Genomic DNA, 17,604 nt, shown 5'->3' on the forward strand with positions numbered 1-17,604 from the left:
TATTCCATCATTGTTTGTCATTACTTGTAATGTAGTTTATATTATCTGAGACATACTCTTGTATAGTCTTGTCTTAACAATATGTGTTAAGATGTCAACATTAAAGCCTGTAAGCTTTTGATAGTAATATACAGTTATTATCTAGTGAACAGGAGTTGTGAGAGGTAACAGAAAGGTTGATAATGTTGAGGACACCTTACTTGGCTTTATCTGATCACCTGTAATAATAGTATGATCAAATGGATGAACTCTAGTAACTTGGAAGGTAGACTAGACAGTCTGTGAATCAAAGGCAAGTAAAAAGCTCCTTCCAAAAAGTCTAAGAAAATCCTGCTTCCTAACAGTTTGTAGCATCTGTGCCTTAAAATTGTCAACCATGTCTTACCAAATTTGTTTTATCTGTATAAAGCAAACTACATTAAGGCTCTAGAGAGTATGTGTACAGTGAGTGTTACAGTTCTCTACTCTTGTACCTTCAGTTCTAAGGGTTCTACACCCTTCTGTACTAGAACTCAGGACTTCTGTCCCTCAGAGACACTGTCTATAGACTATATACATACTGACTCTTACTACTACCCTTCCTTACTTCATCATTCCATTCCTTTGACCACTCCTTCATTCTTTGTTCATTCTATAGTCTCTTACCCTTTGTCCATCCCTTCATTCTTTGTACCTTTATCTTTGACATTCCTTTCTTTCATTCTTTATAGCTTATCATTCTTAAGTGGCTCATACTCTCTGAGTACTCTTGTATAGTTTAGTATATATAAGTGTACAAGATCAGACTAGTCCTGTAGTCTTGATCTTGTCTACTCTAGGTAGTCCTGTACTCTTAGACTTACTCTATATACTCTACTCTTGTCTTACTCTCTCTCTCTACCTGTTCTACAAGTTCTGACTACATTCTAGTACTTGTGTTCTATATTTCTGTTGTGTAGGATAGTTATAGCCTAGGTCCCCTCACTAAGCCTTCAGGTCCTCTCTACACTGTTGCTGACATCAGATTAAGACTACCTATTACTACCCTACAACTCTCCTACATTTCAAGCATTAGTACTTACTATTGTATTAATCTCTTTTCTTTGTCCTGACTCTTCTACATTTTTAAATTTTAAACTCCCTAAACCCCTTTTAAACTTTTACTACCCTTCTTCTATTCATTACCCCTTTTAGTTTAGTACTGATTCCTTCATAGTATAAACATGAACCCTCCTACACTAACTACTACCCCTACTGTTCTACCAGATTAGTAGTTATGAGCAGAACTAGCTTAATATGTGTAGACCTCTATTTAAGAGGCCTTTACTAACTACATGCCTTCAGCCCCTTCAGAACCTGTTCTAATTGTTCTAGAAGTTGTAACCCATTCTAAAAAGAAAGTGTATGTAGCCTACTCTTTAGACTTTAATAAGTAGTACTTTAAGGACTTCTAGCACCAAGTTGAACTATACATAGCTACTACTTTGACTAATCTATCCTCAGATCTCAATTGTGTCCTATTTGTCCTCTCCTTCATAAAGGAAGGCAACACAGCCACCTGGGCCTAGAACTGGATTGAAAGCTATTAGATTGGAAGCCTGATTTGACTTTAGAACAATGAGTTGTATTCAGAATTTATAGAGTAGCTCTGTGCTTCCTTCATTAATCTGAATAAGAAGTATAATGTGTAGAACAAGCTTGTGTCTCTGTAACAGGGCAAACATTCTGTTAATACCTTTTTTCAGGAGTTCAATATTCTAGCCTAGAAGGTAGGATTCACACTCAGGTTTAATAATGTCCTTATTAGAATACTTGAAAAAGCTCTTTACTTAGAACTGGTTAATAAGATCCTTAGAATAATGCTAGAACTGGTTACTTACACTGAGTGGAAAATGTGTACCATTTCCTTCAACCAAGCTATAGTCTAAATGTATTAAGTCTGTGTAGAATGTCTACACATGTGTCTAACTCTTTCAGTTCTGAGCTCTTAGATTAATCTGTCTATAATTTGTAATCAATCTGTTCTGATAGACATTAGAGAAGTCTGAAAGTAAGGAGTATACTTTACTTATAGAAAGTTAGAGCACTAAATTAAGAACTGTCTGTAGAAACAATAGTACATTTGTTAGGTTATTAGAGTAATAATGAGTAACAAGTAGGATTTGTAGTAAGAAGCCTTTTCTACAAATCCAGAAGTCACCTTGAAACTTCTAGACTCTGACTATATACTCTAGGATTTTGTAGAGGCCTAACAGTGAATGTAGTACTGAAGGGCTATGACTCAGATTTTTTGATAGTCACTTTTGATTTAATAGACACTGTAGGATTAGAAGTAAATAAAACAGAAAAAGTAGAAAAAATAAATCAACAAAATTATTTATTAGAAAGAAAAAAGTTGAAAACAAAAGTAGATAGTTCTCCTATTTCTCCTGATTCTTTTGATTCTTCTCTTTACACTTCATCTGAGTCTAAATCTATACAATCTGACCTACTACTTCTATATTCTAAGATCTTAGAACATTCAGAACACTACTTAGCCCTATTTACTACTTAGTAGTTTGTCTATAGTATTAAGTAGGGATAGTCTCAGCTGAGTTTACAGCTGAGGACATGAGTCTGTCCTTGTTAAAAGAGAGAGGTTAATAAGGAAATGTTAGTGTATATACTTACTCTCTTAGACAATAAGGTTACACAAGCTGTACATTCCCTTCAGAACAAGTAGTAATTCATCTGAGAATGTTTCAGACACTAGCTCTAGGTCCCTGTCCTCTTAGCTCCCTTCTTAGGATTCCCCCAGATCTGAACAACAGCTCTAGTAGACAGTAGATACACTAGTTTATACATTAATAAGGCCTTTGTGTAGGAACACTACCTCCCTACTTAATGTGTTCTACTTCTAATCCTAGTATACAATACAGACAGAACCCTGAACCAGAATAGTTGGATTACTAAGTTTGTCCAACTATAGATGACTATTCAGGATCATAAGGAAAGTATTGAGTTTAGAGTTACTAACCTTAGAAAGACAGACATCTTTATTAGATTTGAATGGCTTAAGGCTCACAACCCTACTATTAACTAGTTAGAGTAGATACTTGTGTTTAATTAGTGTCCTGAGTCTTACAGTTACCTTGTACTACTGTTCTAAGTAGATACAGACACTTCCAATGTTACTGACAGTTCTAATGAAGGTAACTAGTTGTTCTTCTTCAACTAGGATAAATATGTAGATACATATTCTAGTTAAGGTAGAATAGAGTCAATCTGAAGGATGTCTAAGATGGAACCAGTTCAGAACCCTCTTAGAACAACTCTACTCTAGAACACACATAGACCCAGCCTGCTAGATTTTGTCTAAGAGTTCCCTAAAGTCTTTAGTAAAGAGGAATTTGACTAGCTTCCTAAACACTGTCTCTAAGACTATACAATTGAATTAACTAAGGGTTTTTAACCTAAGGATTATAAGGTCTACCTACTTAACAGAGACAAGCAGGAGGTGCTTAACAAGTTCCTTCAGGAAAATCTTTAGAACAGTTAGATCTGACCCTCAAAGTCCTCTATAGTCTCCCCTTTCTTCTTTATTAAAAAGAAAGATAGGAAGCTCTACCTAGTCTAGGATTATTATTGTCTTAATAAGGGTACTGTCAAAAACAAGTACCTGCTCCCCCTGATTCAGGAGCTCATTAATAAGACACATACATCTAGGGTTTTTACTAAGTTGGACATTCAATAAGGATACAATAATATTTGGATCTAAGACAGAGATGAATAGAAGGCTATATTCTAAACTAATTGTAGATTGTACAAACCAACTATAATGTTCTTCAGACTAACCAACTTGCTTGTAATGTTCTAGTCATTCATGAATTACATTCTTACAGATCTGATTGACTCAGAGTATGTTAGTGTGTATCTGGACAATATTCTGATCTTTACTCAGACAGTTAAGTACTATTACTAACTAATCTGAGTAGTTCTACAATAGCTCTAAGATAATAAACTGTTCCTCTAAGAAGTAAAGTACTCTTTTACACAGGAGTCAGTAGATTATCTAAGCTTTGTAATTAGTGGAGGAGAGATCTGTATGGATCTAGCAAAGGTAACTGTAGTTTGGAACTGGTTACAACCTTAGAACCTGAAACAGGTCTAAGTGTTCCTTAGGTTTGTAAACTACTACTAATGCTTCATTTGAGGCTTTAGTACTATTGCCTGGCCCCTTCACAATCTTACTAGCAAAGATACTTCTTAGTAATAGGATAATCAGTAGTAGTCTGTGTTTGAGTCTCTCAAGTAAGCTATTATTAGTAAGCCTGTATTAGTAGTTCTAACAGTTGTGAACAAGTTCTAAGTCAAAGTCAACTCTTCCAACTTTGTAAATAGAGTAGTACTGTTCTAGTTTATTGACAGAAAGTAGTGTCTGATAGTGTTCTGATTAGAATCCCTCTCTGTAACAGAACAGAACTACTCTATCTATAATAAGGAACTCCTTACAATTGTCTGTTCCTTAGAGGAGTAGTATTAATATCTCTTTAGTACTGTACAGAAGTTTAAGATTTAGAGTAATCACCTTAATCTCTAGTACTTCTAAACACCTTAGAAGCTCAACTACTACTAAGCCTGCTAGATGATAGAACTGTAGGACTATGACTTTGTACTAACCTACAAACTCAGAATACAAATGACAAAAGCTAATTTACTCTCAAGACAAGTAGGTCACAAAAGGGGGGAGAATAATAATGAAAATCTTGTTCTCCTAGACAATTCCCATTTTGCATCCAAGACAATCCAAGAGATCCAACTCAAATCCAAGAATGTTGACTTTATTACTTATATATAGTAAGCTCTAAGACACACACACAACTAGGTTGTAGTAAAGTAGTTAGAGAAGTAGGCTAGGGATTAGGAGGAGGATAAGGATAGACAGGTTTACTAGGAAGGCCAACTGTACATTCTAAAGGATCAGAAGCTGTAGGAGAACATTGTCTGAGCTTATTACAACAATCTGACTGTAAGACATTCAGACTAACACAAAACACAGGAACTCATTACTTGGAACTACTAGTAGTCTAGAATACAGAGGGAAATCCTAAAGTATGTAACTAGTTACAATATGTGCTAACAGACTAAGGCCTACCAGACAAGGGTTTGGGCTCCCCTACATTTGTATTAGATCTTAGATCACTCTTAGGAAAAAGTCTTAGTAGACCTGATTAGTGAGCTACCTAAGTCTCAGGGTTACAATACTATCTGTATAATTGTTGACTGATTCTCTAAGTAAGTCTATATGGTTCTAACCTGAACAGAACTCACTTCTAAAAGTATAGTGTACATTTATTAGGATCACATCTTCTGGTTGTACAGACTCCCTCAGAAGCTCATTCATGATTGTAGACTGTAATTTGAGTCAAAATTCATACAGAACTTGTATACACTTCTTAGAATTCAAGGGAACCCTTCTACTGTCTATCATTTACAGACTGACAGTCAAACTGAGTGAGTCAATCAGGAGATCAAGCTCTACCTCTGAATGTTCATTAATTATTAGTAATTAGATTGGTCTGAATAGTTAGCTCTGACAGAATTCATACACAATAACTAGCAACACTCTATAACAGGACAGTCCCTGTTCTTCCTCAATTATAAGAGACATTCATACTAAGGGACAGTTCCAAACTAGAACAGTAGTTCTGAATCTGTAACAGACTTTGTAGAATGGATGTACAGAACTAGGGAGGATGTATGAGCTCTTTTAGAAAAGGTAGTACAGGTTATAAAGTAGAACTATGATTAGAAGAGGTCTGTAGTCAAGGATTACCAGTCTAGTAACAAAGTTATACTAGAAGCTACTAACCTGACTACAGATTGTCTAATGAAGAAGTTGGACAACAAGCACTTTAGACCCTTTGTTATTAAAAAGAAGGTTAGTACCTCTGTCTACAAACTCTAACTTCCAGCAACATAGAAGTGTATACACCTAGTGTTTAACAAGGTTCTACTGTCTTAGTACTATAATCCAAGTTTTCCTTTATAACAAAGACTCCTACTACCTCTACTAGAACTCATTAGTTCTGAACTAGAATATAAAGTAGAGTATGTAGTAGATACTAAGCTAGTATATAGAAAGCTCAAGTTCCTTATTTACTAGAAAGGATACCCAGTTGAAGAACACACTTAGGAACCTACTAAGAATCTCACCCATACTACTAAGGTAATCTAAGACTTCTATTAACTTTATCCAGGTGCTCTGTATCAACTCTACCTCACAGATTTCTAAACCCTACTATTCTGACCTATACTCAAGCTGTTAACCAAGCCTAATGTTTACTAATCAGGACAATTGGTTTTAGAGAGAGGGTAATGTTATAGTTCTCTACTCTTATACCTTCAGTTCTAAGGGTTCCACACTCTTCTGTACTGGAACTCAGGACTTCTGTCCCTTAAGAGTACTGTCTATAAACTATATATGTACTAACTCTTACTACTACCCTTCCTTACTTCATCATTCTATTCCTTTAACCACCCCTTCATTCTTTGTTCATTCTATAGTCTCTTACCCTTTGTCTATCCCTTCATTCTTTATACCTTTATCTTTGACATTCCTTTCTTTCATTCTTTATAGCTTATCATTCTTAAGTAGCTTATACTCTCTGAGTACTCTTGTGTAGTTTAGTATATATAGGTGTACAAGATCAGACTAGTCCTGTAGTCTTAATCTTGTCTACTCTAGGTAGTCCTGTACTCTTAGGCTCACTCTATATACTCTACTCTTGTCTCACTCTCTCTCTCTGCCTGTTCTGTAAGTTCCAACTATGTTCTAGTACTTGTGTTCTGTATTTCTGTTGTGTAGGATAGTTGTAGCTTGGGTCCCCTTACTAAGCCTTCAGGTCCCCTCTACACTGTTACTAACAGTAAGGAGGATACCCTAATAGTACAACATTGTGTTAAACTGTTACTTCTAACAGTTCAAACAAATAATGTGAGTTGTAACTATTAACAATAAGAACTTGAGTGTGTCTATATGCTTTCTCTCTTATTTTAGGCTCAAAATGATTTGTGAACCAATCTAGTACTATTTCACAGTCTGTCCAACCATTTGGAGAGCTGGTGAACCTGTTGCTCTTGTTAAGTAAGAGCTTATGAAGAAGTATAAGTATGTACCTCACATTAGCTATATTGTTCTCTGTCCATTTGGACCATACACTATAGCCTTTAAAGATAGTAACAGACTTAGTGTATGTTCCATCTGTACAGATAGTAACAATAGTAGTAATGTTTTCTTGGTTTCTACCTCTACTTTTATGCTGAATCTTCTTCCCTCTAGCTCTAATAACTTGTTTAACAGTATTATTAGTAAGTGAGAAACCAGTTTTGTCTATAGTGTATATTTGCCCAGGTAAGACTCTCTTCTTAACCACTTCCTCCTCCAGAATGTCAAACCATTTACTAACAGCTGTTAGATTTAGGCCATTTGCTTGTTGTGTATTAAGATGAGAACTCTAGTAAGTTTTTAGCTTAGTATAATGATGCTCCAGGAATCTCTGAACAAATGTAGGTCCTACAGGCTTGTAACTTGTACTATATCATGCCTCAAGGAGTTGATTAGCTGCCCTTTCAATGTTATTATGACTGAATGGGCAGCTTCAATTAGAAGAGATCCAAATAAGTTCTGTAAGTGCCTGATTGTCCTCCTTCATTAAACAGCATTTTGAAGTATTAAACTCTAGGATAGACTTCATTCCAGCTGCCCTATTCCTTAATGTTCCAACTGTAACCCCTTTAAACATACTAGCCACTCCTCTTAGTCCTAGACACTCTCTCCAGGGCTTTTTTTGGTCCAACTGATAAGCCTCAACTGCTTGACCCATATTCCTCTCCCTTTCCTCCAATTCCTCCCTTTTTTTTAGAGATTTAGACTTAGCATACTTGACCATAGTGTACTAAGCAGAATAGAGAGTGAGCAAGTAGAAAAAAAGAGTAAAAAAACACTAATTTATTAGCAAGGGTATGGCAAATGCTCTGACACGATTCTCACACAAAGGTTTGGCAAATTACATTATTGTGTTGATCATTTCTCTCTCTGTCACGCTTTCTTGACTTTTCTTAATGTTTACTTTTAATAAATTGTACAACTCAGTGTATTAAAATAAAAACTGCAGAATTACATATTTTGGATACTAATAATCATATATGCAAAGTTTCAACTTGATTGGATTAATAGAAATATCACCAGAAAATTTGCAAAGTTTACTACAGGACAATTTTGCTAAATTCTTTAACTGTCTGATTTTTCTTAATTTTATTTCTTGCTCAATTTCTCTCAAATCTTATATATACATTCGGGTCATATAGTAATACCTTGTATTAAATTTTCATAAAATAATATTAAGATTTGAGTAAGATATTACAGTCTGTTTAAAGGAACGGTTGTGTTTAAAGGAGCGGTTTTTGACTGTATGTACCACGGTTGCAGTCGTTTTTTAAAGATAGGTGACCAAGATTGCTGACATAGATCGTTCGCTCTTCCTGATGACCTTTTTGTAAAAGGATGAAGTGGAAGCATAAGAAATTCCTGTTGCAGATAGACTTCCAGGCTATCGAATTAAACGGTATTACTGTCAGGGTATATTGCAGCTTGAAAGTTGTTTGCAAGTTGCAATGAATGCGCTTGTTCAGCGCAAGGTCACTCGTAAATATGCCTATGTCATGGACGGAGAGTTAACCGCCGCACTTCCTTGCTACAGTTTCATGGCGGCATCGGAGCGGAGCGGCAAACCAAAGGTTTGGACGTAACCAACATCCGTGTCGGAAAGACGTTCCGCGCCATTACATGTTGAAACCGCCTAGCCGTAATAAAGGTATGCGACGAAGATGGCAAAATAATCGAGCGGATCGTTAGGGAAATATCTAAGAAGCTGGCAAGCGTGCGGAGGTGCTCAGAGTGTCGGAACAGGAGAAATGCATGCTTTTGACCTTCAACAGGAAGGGCATTGTGGGTCCACTCCTACTCATTATTTCCTCTTTCGTTCTCGCATCTTGCAATCTTATCTCGAGTAGATCTGAATTTTCGCACACACACAGTGGTCTGTGATACACCAGTTTACGGCAGCTGCTTCTTGCAAGAGGTCGGGGATAAGTGCGCCGTAGTGCACGATGCTACCTTCAGCATCTATTATATATAACCCAAGTCAGCAAGGAGCCAACTATGTGCGTTTCGAGCTATAGAGCTAGGCTCGTCGATACGCGTTTCATTTCGCCTGCAGTAGGCGGACTGGAAAGTCGTGACTCCGTCGAAAGAGTTGAAAGTGGTGAAAGTGGAATCTATTTTATTTTATTTTATTGCATTTTCACGGCAGGAACCCTGTTCTGTCCAGAATCAGGATATGTTTTTACTCAACATTTTGGACTAACGGGTGGGACTGCCCCTAGCAAAGGGAAATGTCGATAACCTAAGAAGCCGAATGCGGCAATAATGATCTACACAAAACACCGGGAATCGGACATGACATTGACACCCCTTGCGCCGCAACGCAGCCTTTGAACTTTTCAGGGGTCCTTTACTAGCCTGCTTCGAATTGTTTTCTAGTGCAAGGTCGATTAATCACGAAATAAGAGATGCAGATTGCCAGACGGGATTCCTCAAGAACAAGCGTGTCACGGAGGCCGGACGACTCGGACTGCAATAAAATCAAGATTTATTCATAAGCTCAAGGCATACAGAGACGTACGCAAATTTCCCGTGCCACAATGAGGAGACAAAGGGACGTCCTTATTTATACATGAATTTGTAAACGTATCTCAAGTTAGATCTTATCCTGTTGCCTGCCACTTGGTCGGTTGTCAAATCGCCCAATGCCGATACACAACAACTGAATTATTTTTTCTCTTTATGTTACCAGCGGCGGTACACTGGTGCGATCTAATGCCGTAAGCATTTGCTCAACTGGTTGTCGTTTGGCCTTGCTCACTCGATTTATTTATTCTGATAAAGAATTACAAGTTTACCGAGGAGCGCTGGCTTGCCGCGCGGAAAGAAATAATATGCGTCCAGCGTCATCTTTACAGCATAGCATATACTAAATATGTTACATTGCCCAAAAAAGAACAAGCAAACCGGATTCAATATATGGGAAGTTTTGAGAAGAAGATGGGAGACATGGATCGACTTGATTAGCGTTAGGCCCCTGCCCCTGGCCGTGGAACACCGCCGAAGCCTCGGATTTTTCGTTTTCCTCGTTCTCCGCCTCAAATACTCTGGCAGTCTGGCCGCAGCACATGGGCCGAGTATCGCAGTAACAAGTTGCCATCTTTCATAAATAGTTGATCCGTTCATTACCTCGAGTGAAGAAGACTCCCAAGACGTCCGGATCGGGTGTAAATTTGCAGCACTTCAGTCCTGCAATTCGACTAGAATGGCCCTGAATTGTGCTGAAATCTATGTATACGCCAATCTGTTGGTGAAATTTGTCCTTGATAGTCACTACCGCTACACCCCACGCCCAGATCTCTTGGATTTCTCGACGCTATGCGCTTCCGCCGGTCTTCGCGACAAGAGAAACCACCTTCGTGACGCTTCGCACTAATCAATCGGCTACCCCGACATTCGTAAAGGGACCCCCGACATGTTACGTTTGGTATAAAAGCAACTCCAATGGGTTGGATCGTCAAATCTCCAATGCCCATCCAATTATTCCACGTTCCAGTCCCATTCTCCGTCTCTTTGCCTCTCACGAGTTCAATGCAAGCGCTTGGTGCACTTCGAAATCTGCCTTCGGAACTTCTATATCATCTCTGGACACTCTTCTTGTTTACAAAATCGGACATAAAGACCACCGTTATCCCTATTGTACGTCCTCGCCATTGCTCCTGGACAATTAACAAATATTCAAGGGTGTACAACTCGTGTCCAGACATCACTCGCTGTTGCGTCAGCACCGCTTGCTACAACTAGACATCTTCCTCATGTTGTCTTTTGGATTTGGTTCCATGTTCTCCAGTTCGACGTTTCAAATCAGACGCTCAAGCCAGAGGAAGATGAATTTAATAAACGCGATCGCCCTCTACCCGCCAAGCGGATTATGTGGAAGAATGCCCTGAGGCTGCGCTGGGCGCTTGTTCCTGCATGTTGGACACTTTCGGCATGTTACAGTCTGGAGACTGTGTACGCTAGCATCGCATTGTGCTTGCTCACATTTATCTACGATGAAATGGGATTCGCTGCTGGCCATTGGCTCGGCCGGAACTTTGTCAATGCACTCGGTTTTATGTCTTTCGAGGTGGGGGCATGCCTCGTTGCAGGTGCAGTATTATTTACCTATGTTTCTCACCCTTTATTGGTCTAAATTAATGCGTCGTTTCTTCATAGGCGGGAATCGGCATAGAATGGATAATATCAGCGTGCTTTCCGTACTCTGTAGTGCAGGGATTTTCGCGACGACCATTCAGGCCCAAGACTTCAAAGATACGGAGGGCGACCGACTCGTTGGACGTAAAACACTCCCGATTGTTGCTCCCACAGTTGCACGCCCAACCCTCCTTGCGGCCCTGCTCATTTGGACGGGTGCGCTTAGTATGATATGGAAACTTGCGCCAATGCCCGCAATACTATTCCATATCTTGGCTGTAGCCGTGGGAGTGCGATTCATTGTATTGAACAGCATCAAGGCCGATCAGAGAAGTTTTTATCTTTATAATGTTGGTGGTATTAACTTTAGTGTCTCTGAGGATTAGTACTGATGGTTGGTATTGCATGAAACAGGTATGGCTGTCCGTCGCGCATGTCCTTCCCGCTTATTTCCGCTTTGTAGCGTCAGCATCGGCGCCCTAATACGACTAATACGAACGTCATCACCACTTTTTCAGCAACGGTCAATTCGACCCAAGCGTGAGACTCTTCGCAATGCATTTGCTTTCATGTTTGTGGCCGCTGTACCTGCTCTAAGCTTTCTTGGTTAATCCAGACCGCACTGCATCACTATTAATCAATTGATTAGAGTAAAGCACATATATTTACCTCACCTCGGACTTCGACGCAATTACATTATGCATCCCACCGTTGGACTGCTAAATCACACGCACACTCCTTTATAATGTCAACAATCTATCGATTTGTGTTGATTCATCCGCTACCGCTTCTTTGCTATCCTTCGCTTCGTCGTTGATAGATGACATTCAAATCTACATCCTATCGTTCCTTTTACCCGCGAGTCTAATACTAAGTGGGCAGTGCCTTCAATGTAGACGTGCTATTCTTATGTGCTACCATTGTATAACACCAATTAGCAATACAATAAAATTTCCAACGAATGCATCAATCGGAAAATATCTGAGTATTATTAGCAGATGATAATGGATCGATGCAAGTTCTGATTCCAGCGGATAATGCAATACTGGTTGGTAAACAGCGCACGAATATGGAAGTATTGCGAAAACCTTTCCGCCTCTTCTGTCCGTGTCGCGGTGCCAAGGTGGAATTTGCTCCAGAAGGTTCCGAGATGATGAAACGACAAAGGAAAATTTCGCCGTGCTTTACGGACCGAACTTCTGCGGCTACCAAAAGTTGAGCAGTGTACCTTGTGTAGGTCTTAGACACTTCTCCAATAAACAAGTCATTAACCATGTTCCCGGATATTCTACAGTTATTAGTAAGGACGACTGTCACAAAGCACTACATACGTAAAAGCACTTGGGTTGATTGCGGCGGTCAGTCGTATCTACGCAGACTGAGGCCAATATAGACTTGTCATCCAGATTAATTTGTGATTGCCTGTGGGCGAGAGTTTTTTTTGGCATGTTTGCAGCATGTTAGTAGAACTCACGTCAGCCCTTATGACCTAGAGATGGACAGATAAACCTGGTAATCAGAGGTAGAGATAAGGAGCTGACATTGCATACGGTACATGATACACTATTACTCATACCCAGTCATAGGCTCTGAGACCTTCTAGCTGTATATTCTAAATGGGCAGAGTTCACATGACCACATGCTAAAGTGCAACGCACATAAGGTGCTTCCATACATACTTCTATTCTAATTTCTACACAGTCCACGAGAAAGCTGTACGTCATTAGAATGCACACTCTACCCCAACATGCATTGAAGTGAATGGAATATATGCCCTTACTGAGAATCTCTCCTGCCACAGCTTGGAAGTCAGCAAATCAAAAGTGCATGTAAAGTAAACTATTCACCAAAGAGAGACAAGTCACAAGAGAACACTCTGATCTGTTACCAAGAATAGTCCCTGATACTACTGTAATGAATCGTATTCATGAAGAGAACCATCCCCATAAGATAGACTAATCAAAAAGGAATGTAGTATACTTTTATTTGTTGCCAAACCCTGATCAATTGACACGGGAGTAACCTAGGACAATTGGAACAGTAAAGTAATCTCTTCTAGTAGGGCAACAGTATTTGTTGACAGTATGAGCAGTTCTACTAGACCTTACATGAAACATATCCTTATCATAACATCAGGTATCCCTTTTCTTTGATATTAATAGATTTCCAACATTACTAATAGAAGCGAGATACAATGCCCCAAAGTGTAGTAAAGTGTGCATACTCTATACTAAATTAGGAAGAAGGGAAGAGTCGCTCCTCTGTAAGGCCACTACACCACCTTGGAAGTTAATACTATACAAGTATAGTCTTGGCTGTTACTTTCTTGTAAGTGCTCCTTCTCATTATTAGTAGTATCCAGATTCCACACTCACGACCTTACGTCAAGTAGGTCATCGGATAAACATACATGTGTACGTACTGCTTTTTCACACGAAATCTCTATCTTTCTATAATATATAAGCACTCTTCAATGTGCAATAGAGAACATGAAACAACCCAGCAAACCTAACGCAGAGCATATCTACTCCTATACTTCAGTACTTAAACCTTCAGCTCTCAACATGCTACACACATTAAAGCAGATATTTTCTGGGCTATTGTATCATACCTGGACAGTATTCCTGTTTACGAAGTCAAACTTCAAAGATGCTGTCATGCCCCTCGTACGTCAGCATTTTATTTACTCTGTCAAACGTTGGTAGAAAGCTCACATACCAGTAGACTGCACTCGGTATCTTTTCTGATCCACCAGCCACGTTCACACATGTGTTGCACACCGCTTTCTGGAGTTGGTTCCTTACCTTCCAACACAACATTGCTAATCAAATTCTTCACCCCGAGGAGGACGAACATAACAAACCATTTCGGCCCATTCCTGCAAAGCGCATCACGCTGAAGAACGCACGCATCCTTCGTTGGGTCCTCGTACCTGCGTGCCTTGCGCTCTCCGCATATTATAGCGTGGAGGTGCTTTACCAGTGCATCCCTATATGCATCCTCTTCTTCGCCTACAACGACTTGGACCTTAATAACCATTGGTTTCTGCGAAACGCTATACTTGCAGCAGAGCAGTGGTTCTTTGGGATTGGTGTTTGTCTCATTGCTGGTTAGACTTCTCCTTGATTTGCTCCCCGATGTTATTACTGATAGCTCAATGAACAAGGTACCAACCGCCACGAATTGGACAACGTTAGCAAACTGTCCTCGTTCCTCAGTATGTTGATGCTTGCGACTACATTCCACGCGCAGGATTTCAGAGATACGGTCGGGGACAAACTTGTCGGACGCAAGACAATCCCTATCGTTTGGCCCAGAGCCTCTCGCCCTACACTTCTGCTCATCCTGCTCGCCTGGTCCTCTGCGTTGTGCGTGATATGGAAGGTTGCATTGATCCCTGCTTTGGCGTATCATTTGCTGGCTTTGGCTGTTGGATGCGCGTACTTGACGTTCCCAAGCAGTAAAGCGGACGATTGGAGTTACTTTTTGTACAACGTGAGTGGGTATCTTAGAACGATATCACGCTTGATTTTAACCATGCATGGGACAGGTTTGGTTGTCAGTCGGATATGCAGGCCCTGCATACTACCGCCTCGTGGCGGCCAAGCAAGCTCCATTTGCATACGAGTAATCAGTATGCGACAAGTCACGGAATAGCCGGTTCAAACTCGTTTCAAGCTTTTCTAGAGAAGAAATAGCGTGCTTCACTCTGTTGATTCAATCGCTAAGATTTGTGCTTCAGATTCGTCGTTCTCCAACTCCGTCGAATGTTCGTTTAGATCTAAAGTCTTAAAAAGTATAGATGTATGTGAAAATCTGCAACATATTTAAATAGAATCGATCGGTACAGTGTACATGTCTATAGCTTTTGAAAGATGCATATGTATGCTGAGGAACTCATGTTTTCATTGTACAAGAGGAGCGTGTTGAAGAGCACTTCCAGTCTAAATTGGTAAGAAACGGTATCTGACTGCGTACTCTTAGATCATTACATGTATCCCGTCTTTGTGTCTATTTCGACACAAACGAGTTCACGACTGCAATCCAAGGCAAATGTAGTGATTCGCGTTCAGTCTATCTATCGTTATACAAGGCGCGAGTTTCGCACACACTACAAACACTCCACCTGTACACGTGGATTTGGGGGGCGGTGTGTGGGAGAGGGGGGGAGGACGATAAAATCGAAGGAGGTCAAAAGATCGTCGCAAGTGCATGGTCACTCTCATCACTCCCATCATACCCGCCCAAACCTCTCATATTTGCGCCAGGCCCATTCTTCCCGAACGTAAAACCAACCCACACGCCCCTACCGAACTCGACTTCCTTCTCTTTGACTTTATCAATGTTTCGCTGCTTCGCTTGAACTTCGGCATACTTGGCCATGTCTTCCGCGGAAGTGAAGTCATCGTAATAGCCCGTATCGATCTCTGAGTCGAGGGCAGGGACGAATGGTGCCTTCTGTGCACGCAAGTCTTCCCAGCGGACCCCTTTAAAGAATGGATGCTGCTGTACCTGGTCCAAAGAAGAATAACGTACGCTAGCATGAGCGATAAGCCTAATCATGGAAGACTCGTCAGATATGCTGCAAGTTTCGTTGGGGAAAGGAAGGGGAAGACCTTGTGACCGCATCCCAAGCGATATCCGTCAGGTTGAATATTAGATCTTCAGGTCGGTCATACTCGGGCCGACGCAGAACTTTGGTCCAATTCTTCAGGTTCGTCCATGTCTCTTCTGGTGTACCGCCACTAAAAGGTGGGAAGCCAGCCAGAAATTCGAAGAGGATGCACCCCAACGACCAATAGTCCACGCTGTAAGAGTATGGTTTGGCACGAAGGACCTCTGGTGCCATATAATCGGGCGAACCAACTACCGAATCTGCATATCGAGGATCCTCGCCCCGAATCGACCTGTATAGAGACCGTCTTTCCAGAGTTGATCGATGGACGATGGGGTTATCTTTGACTCTATCGAGCTGGATATATGCGTCGATATGCTGCAGTTACAATAAAATCACAGAGGCATAGACTCACTTTCCCTTTCAGCGAATGTATTATCTTCGGATTCAGCGCTCCTGTCGCGAGTCCGAAGTCTGTGAGCTTGACGTGACCCGTACCATCAACCAAAAAATTCTGTGATGCACATTTTAAAACGCTTCCTCTTAATGATGTTTCAGAACATACCTCCGGTTTTAGATCTCTATGAATATATCCAAGACGGTGGAGCTCATTAACGGCAGTAAACATTTCGGTGATGTAGAATCGAGCATGTTCCTCTTTTAGCACACCGGAGTTATTCAATAGTGTCCGAAAGTCGCCTCCAGGTACGTATTCCATGGCTAGATAGACGAACTCCGGATCCTGGAATGCATAGAGCAGTCGTACAAGCCATGCTGTTTTGGTGGCAGTAAGGATGTCGCGCTCCACTAGAACATGCCGAATCTGGGGAACTCGAGCAGTTAGTGTAGTATTCAAACGGAATAGAGAATTACGTCATACTTCATCCATCTTGAATAAAGTACGTTTCCTCATCTTCTTCAGGGCACATACTTCTCCAGAATCCTGTCAAAGGGAGTTCGGTCATAATACGGTGATTATCCGAAGGCACATATGCATACTTGTTTTCTTGCCAAATAGACTTCACCATAACCTCCCTGACCTACCTGGGCAATAATATGGAACTGGTCAACCTTAAGTTTTGTTCGTCGACGCCTCAATAGAACACGTTCTCTTCCACAGTAAGACTTGAACTCTTTGGTATATTCCGAAGATGGTGGCACGACATTCCGAGATCGGGTATCTGAGTCGAATCTAGCACGACGTTCTTTACGTGCAGCGATGTATCCGAGAGCTGAGAAATAATAATCAAGGAAATCTAGGGCGAAGTGCAGTTAGGAGAAACATAGGAGAACGCGTAACTATGAACGACGTACAGAGTTGAGCAACGGTAGCTTTTCTCTTCACTTCAGGAGACTCGAGTAGTTCGCGCTCCCAGAGCTGCAAACCACCCTTTTTAATCGTCGTCCCCGGCTTTAGTGTTTCCATGTGCACGTCCTTGATGCTCAAGCCCTTCAAGTTGGCTGTGGCCATGCGTATGTCTGGCGGGTCATCTTGAGAATTCTTCACAACGGGCAGCCCGTTAGGAATAAGATCTGAAGGAGGCATCTAAGGAGTGGCTGTTCCAGGTATTGGCTTCGAGGGCTCGTGAGTGAAGGTTTCAGAGCCTCGGTGCGTGTACAGTGCATGCACGCGTCCAACCGTCGCGTCCTGGTTGCATGGCACGTGACT

General features: G+C 40.7%; 5 protein-coding genes across 5 annotated transcripts; 2 read left to right on the forward strand and 3 right to left on the reverse strand.

Annotated features, from left to right (window-relative positions):
* Nucleotides 1–6,920: 6,920 nt before the first annotated feature.
* Nucleotides 6,921–7,364, reverse strand: FOMMEDRAFT_83539 (uncharacterized protein; the record flags this gene model as incomplete). Its single annotated transcript, XM_007265999.1, has 2 exons — nucleotides 6,921–7,089; nucleotides 7,174–7,364. Coding segments are annotated over 2 exons (360 nt in total), but the record flags the coding sequence as incomplete, so codon positions are not given.
* Nucleotides 7,365–8,722: 1,358 nt separating this feature from the next.
* FOMMEDRAFT_155592 (uncharacterized protein) lies at nucleotides 8,723–10,283 on the reverse strand (the record flags this gene model as incomplete). Its single annotated transcript, XM_007266000.1, has 3 exons — nucleotides 8,723–8,949; nucleotides 9,056–9,145; nucleotides 10,091–10,283. The coding sequence occupies 3 exons, from the start codon at nucleotides 10,281–10,283 to the stop codon at nucleotides 8,723–8,725; spliced, it is 510 nt and encodes a 169-aa protein (XP_007266062.1).
* Nucleotides 10,284–10,714: 431 nt separating this feature from the next.
* On the forward strand, nucleotides 10,715–11,706 carry FOMMEDRAFT_82531 (uncharacterized protein; the record flags this gene model as incomplete). Its single annotated transcript, XM_007266001.1, has 3 exons — nucleotides 10,715–10,822; nucleotides 10,887–11,274; nucleotides 11,342–11,706. 3 exons carry the CDS (start codon nucleotides 10,715–10,717, stop codon nucleotides 11,704–11,706), a joined length of 861 nt encoding a protein of 286 aa, XP_007266063.1.
* Nucleotides 11,707–13,884: 2,178 nt separating this feature from the next.
* On the forward strand, nucleotides 13,885–14,951 carry FOMMEDRAFT_28155 (uncharacterized protein; the record flags this gene model as incomplete). The annotated part of the gene is made up of 4 exons (XM_007266002.1): nucleotides 13,885–13,986; nucleotides 14,045–14,429; nucleotides 14,487–14,815; nucleotides 14,871–14,951. 4 exons carry the CDS (start codon nucleotides 13,885–13,887, stop codon nucleotides 14,949–14,951), a joined length of 897 nt encoding a protein of 298 aa, XP_007266064.1.
* A 560-nt stretch (nucleotides 14,952–15,511) lies between these two features.
* FOMMEDRAFT_83307 (kinase-like protein) lies at nucleotides 15,512–17,361 on the reverse strand (the record flags this gene model as incomplete). The annotated part of the gene is made up of 7 exons (XM_007266003.1): nucleotides 15,512–15,875; nucleotides 15,937–16,292; nucleotides 16,351–16,449; nucleotides 16,501–16,758; nucleotides 16,816–16,878; nucleotides 16,935–17,191; nucleotides 17,250–17,361. The coding sequence occupies 7 exons, from the start codon at nucleotides 17,359–17,361 to the stop codon at nucleotides 15,512–15,514; spliced, it is 1,509 nt and encodes a 502-aa protein (XP_007266065.1).
* Nucleotides 17,362–17,604: the final 243 nt, after the last annotated feature.

The sequence above is a fragment of the Fomitiporia mediterranea genome, assembly GCF_000271605.1.
Source record: "Fomitiporia mediterranea MF3/22 unplaced genomic scaffold FOMMEscaffold_5, whole genome shotgun sequence".
Taxonomy (NCBI): domain Eukaryota; kingdom Fungi; phylum Basidiomycota; class Agaricomycetes; order Hymenochaetales; family Hymenochaetaceae; genus Fomitiporia; species Fomitiporia mediterranea.